General features: G+C 40.8%; 1 protein-coding gene across 2 annotated transcripts in view; it reads right to left on the reverse strand.

The window, feature by feature from the left end:
- Nucleotides 1-221, reverse strand: part of bglapl (bone gamma-carboxyglutamate (gla) protein, like) — a 1,651-nt gene extending 1,430 nt beyond the window's left edge. The window contains exon 1 of one of the 2 annotated variants that reach the window (XM_007551656.2): nt 76-221. In XM_007551656.2, the coding sequence (XP_007551718.1) occupies nt 76-136 (61 nt within the window). In that variant the 5' untranslated portion in view covers nt 137-221. The remainder of the gene's footprint in view (nt 1-75) is intronic. The other variant, XM_007551655.2, reaches the window with a different exon arrangement.
- Between the last annotated feature and the right edge of the window lie 3,423 nt (nt 222-3,644).

Genomic DNA, 3,644 nt, shown 5'->3' on the forward strand with positions numbered 1-3,644 from the left:
ACACACACACACACACACACGCACACACATATCACTGACATCAACAACATTTGATACAAAGGTTTTTCTCCGTACCTCCCATGGACCAGCACACCGACAGAAGAGCACAGATGGAGAGCAGAGCCAGAGTCTTCATGGTGTCTTGTAGATTTGGTTCTCTCTGTAGTCAAGCTATTATTTTATCGGTTGCTTTTCTTCCGATGTCTTGTTCTGTTTCTGTCCCCAAAGTCAAGGTCAATATATACTGTAGTCCGGCTGTATTGTCAGACCAGACCCACACATTGAACCCAACTCTCTGATTGGCTGGAGAATCGAATATCAACGTTTCCGCTTCCACTTGTCATGAAAGCTCCCACAAACACCCACGCAACCTCTGGCAATGAGTCGAAAAACTCATGCAGCGTACACAGCCACAAGCATTCCTTTCATTTGCCTGTTTGCAAACTACATGGCAGGGATTTGTACCTCTTCAGTGCTGCATGAGAGTATTCCTATCCGCTGGAATTTTTCATATTTTTCTATGGTGCAGCCATAAACTTAAATTTAAGGGTAAATAACTCAGGTTCAGGACAATTTAATTGGGGCAGTCTGTGACCATAATTTTTTCAGCCTTGCCACAAATCCTTAAGAGGATCTAATTTTGAACTTTGACTTGGCCATTGTAACAAACGGATATGTAAATATGAATAAATCTGAGGCATTCCTTTGTCCCTCTGGATGCATGTTTAGGGTTGTTTTGCTGCTGGAAAGTGAACCTCAAACCCCGGTCTCAAAACATTTGCAGCATCCGACAGGATTTTATCCTGTTTTTGTCCCGTTCCCTTTTCACCATCAACTCTGACCAAATTCCCAGGTTTTCCATCAAATGTACAGTTTTGTATGTGGCCTGATAAGTTCATTTTTGGTCTAACCTGGTCGCCTTCTTCCACGTGCTTCCAGAATTCTTGCGTATGACAAACTGCACACAGACATTTTTATGAGTTTGTTTCAACAGTAACTTTCTTCGTACCACTGTCAGTTACCATGAATATCCTTGTTCAATTGATATTCTCCTTGCCTGGATTGCCGGTGTAGCTGGATAGCTATGTCTTGGAAGGTTTGCAGTTTGCCATGCTCTTTTTCCACTTAGATTTTGTATCACGGATCGAGATGTTTAAAGCTTGGAATAACGTTTCCTTACTTAATCCTGCTTTACAACCTTCTTCCAAACCTGTTTGCCAGTTGTTGTGTTTCTTGTTCTTTATGATGCTGTTTGTTCAACAGTGTTTTCTAACAAACCCCTGAGAAAAGCTACATTAATGCAGAGATAACAGAGAAAAATACAAAATATACACCCATTTTTTTCTTTTTCCACATTTGTACTTGAGAAATGTTGCAAAGTTGTGAATCGTTTTCCTTCCACTTCAAATTTATAAACTGCGTGGCTGGTCTGTCACATAAAATCCAATAAAAACAAAAAAAAAATCACTGAAATTTGTCTGTCAAATATATTAGCATGAAACATTTAAAAATGACAGCAGTTGACTAAATTTGTGTTTGCAAAGTGAAAAAGGTAAACAGGTTCATGAGGTTTGAAGACTTTTCTATTGCATTGTATATTCTTATAGTTAAGCTCTTAAATGTGTTAAATCACATACAGGGTGTCCAAAGTGCCAATCCAAGAGCCATTCGTGACCCTTGGATTTATTTTTTGTGGCCCCAACTGCAGTTCAAGAATAACACAACTTTGTCCTGTCTAGCGCAGGTGGCTGATGCAGATGGAGAGATTTTATTTTTAATCAGGGTAAAACAATTACCAACATAATTTCTTACAATGGAAAATGTTGTGTATGATACACATTTGAGTTTAAGTAATCATGTTTTTGTAAGTAGACCATCATCTATCCAGAGATTTTTACCACAAGGGTGACTTTGACTTTATCTCTTTTTTTTTTTTTACTTTTGACCTGACAATTTTTGGTCCATATATCAAAAAGTCTGGATACCCTCTGTCCATACCATTCAGTGGATTCTTTTTGCACACATTTACTATCAAATTCACAGTTTGATGCATGATTGCAAATTTCTCTGTAGCAACAATCCAGTTTTTCTCTCGCAATCAAACTCAAACTGATCCTTTTTTGTTTATCTTTTCTCCCATTTCTGTGCATCTTCTTCAAACCACAGTTTCCATTACCGAGTATAAATATTGCAACAAGCCCTGCAAGTCTACAGTGGTGTTACGAGATTTCCACAATGTACCCCTAAGATGCAATTGGATTCTAATCAGGGAGACCCAGTGGAACGCTGCGTCTTCCACAACAAGGTCTCTTCTCGTCCCATCACTGTTGTGCTCCTACCCTCTTTGCCCCAGATGTGATCCCCCACCCCCACAAACCCCAAACTATAGCTTCAGACGACCGCAAGCTACTAATCGAGTGACATGGAACAGCAGTGAGCCTCATTATGCGACAGAGCTTAATTAGAGTGCTGCTCAGTCTCTCTCAAACCGCAGTCAGTCACTATTTCCAGATTCTACTTGGCCCGGGACCTGGAGAGATCCAGAGCACGGCCACGGCTTCCAAACACCGACCTGTGGCCCAACACACGGCCTTGCTTGAGGTATTTCAGCGTATATGGAGGTATATTTAGGCAAGCCCCATGTGTTGGATGCAAAGCGTATTGCATGCGGCTTTGGCTGCAGCGTTGTGTTTATACGATACGGTTCAAGAGTAACCGTTACTGCGGTTTTCTTGATAAAAATAAATATTTGGAGATGGCAAATTTGGCTCGAACTGTGCTGCACTTGTGAGGATCACCAACCATTTATGGTTCGTGTATAAATATCCTTGAGGACTCCTGATAGGTTAATCTGTCATGTGGGGAGAGACTCCGTCTGCTGCAGAGTGACCTCGTGTCCGTAATGTATCGCAGTCTGTCGTTATTCCTGGTGTCAGTGATTTGTTTTGGACCTTACGCTGTATAATTTCAGTGTCTGGTTCAAATCTCCATTTTTGTGGATGCATTTCAGAGTGTGTGGGGGGACAAAGCCGTAGAAAACAATTGCTATAATGTCCACAAAGAGGCTGGAAAAACAGCGTCTGGGGCTTTTCTGCCTTGGGTCAAGTTTCTCCTGTGGCGCTCGGCAACAAGCGGTGCTTATTTTCTGTTTTTTCATGTTCCTGCTGGTCCATGCATGTCCACTGGAGAAACAAACTGTGGAATGGATCCTGTGCCATCAATCATCTCTTTCTAAGCACGGAGCGTTCTGAAAGGAGATCATCCCACAGGCGGATTATCGGAGATAAAAAAAATAATATTTCAAGCGCAAAAAATATGGTCCAAAGAAAACATCTTTATTGATTTTACTCTATTTTAGCAGTAACAAGTTCAGACGTATTCTAATTAGAAATCTGCATATCCTCTCTTATGGACATAAGGATCAAAACAAGGAAGTCAAAGAAAGAACAGAGACTTGACTCTTTTCAACTTATTTTTGAATTTCCTCTTGAACAAAATATGTTCTTAGTTCTTTATCTGGAATAATAAAAGACTTGGAGCGGCTGCTGCAGTAGACAGTATCTATACGATGTATTTGATTGGATGGATGGATGGATGGATGGATGGATGGATGGATGGATGGATGGATGGATGGATGGATGGAT

The sequence above is a fragment of the Poecilia formosa genome, unplaced genomic scaffold (assembly GCF_000485575.1).
Source record: "Poecilia formosa unplaced genomic scaffold, Poecilia_formosa-5.1.2 Scaffold43, whole genome shotgun sequence".
Classification (NCBI taxonomy): Eukaryota; Metazoa; Chordata; class Actinopteri; order Cyprinodontiformes; family Poeciliidae; genus Poecilia; species Poecilia formosa.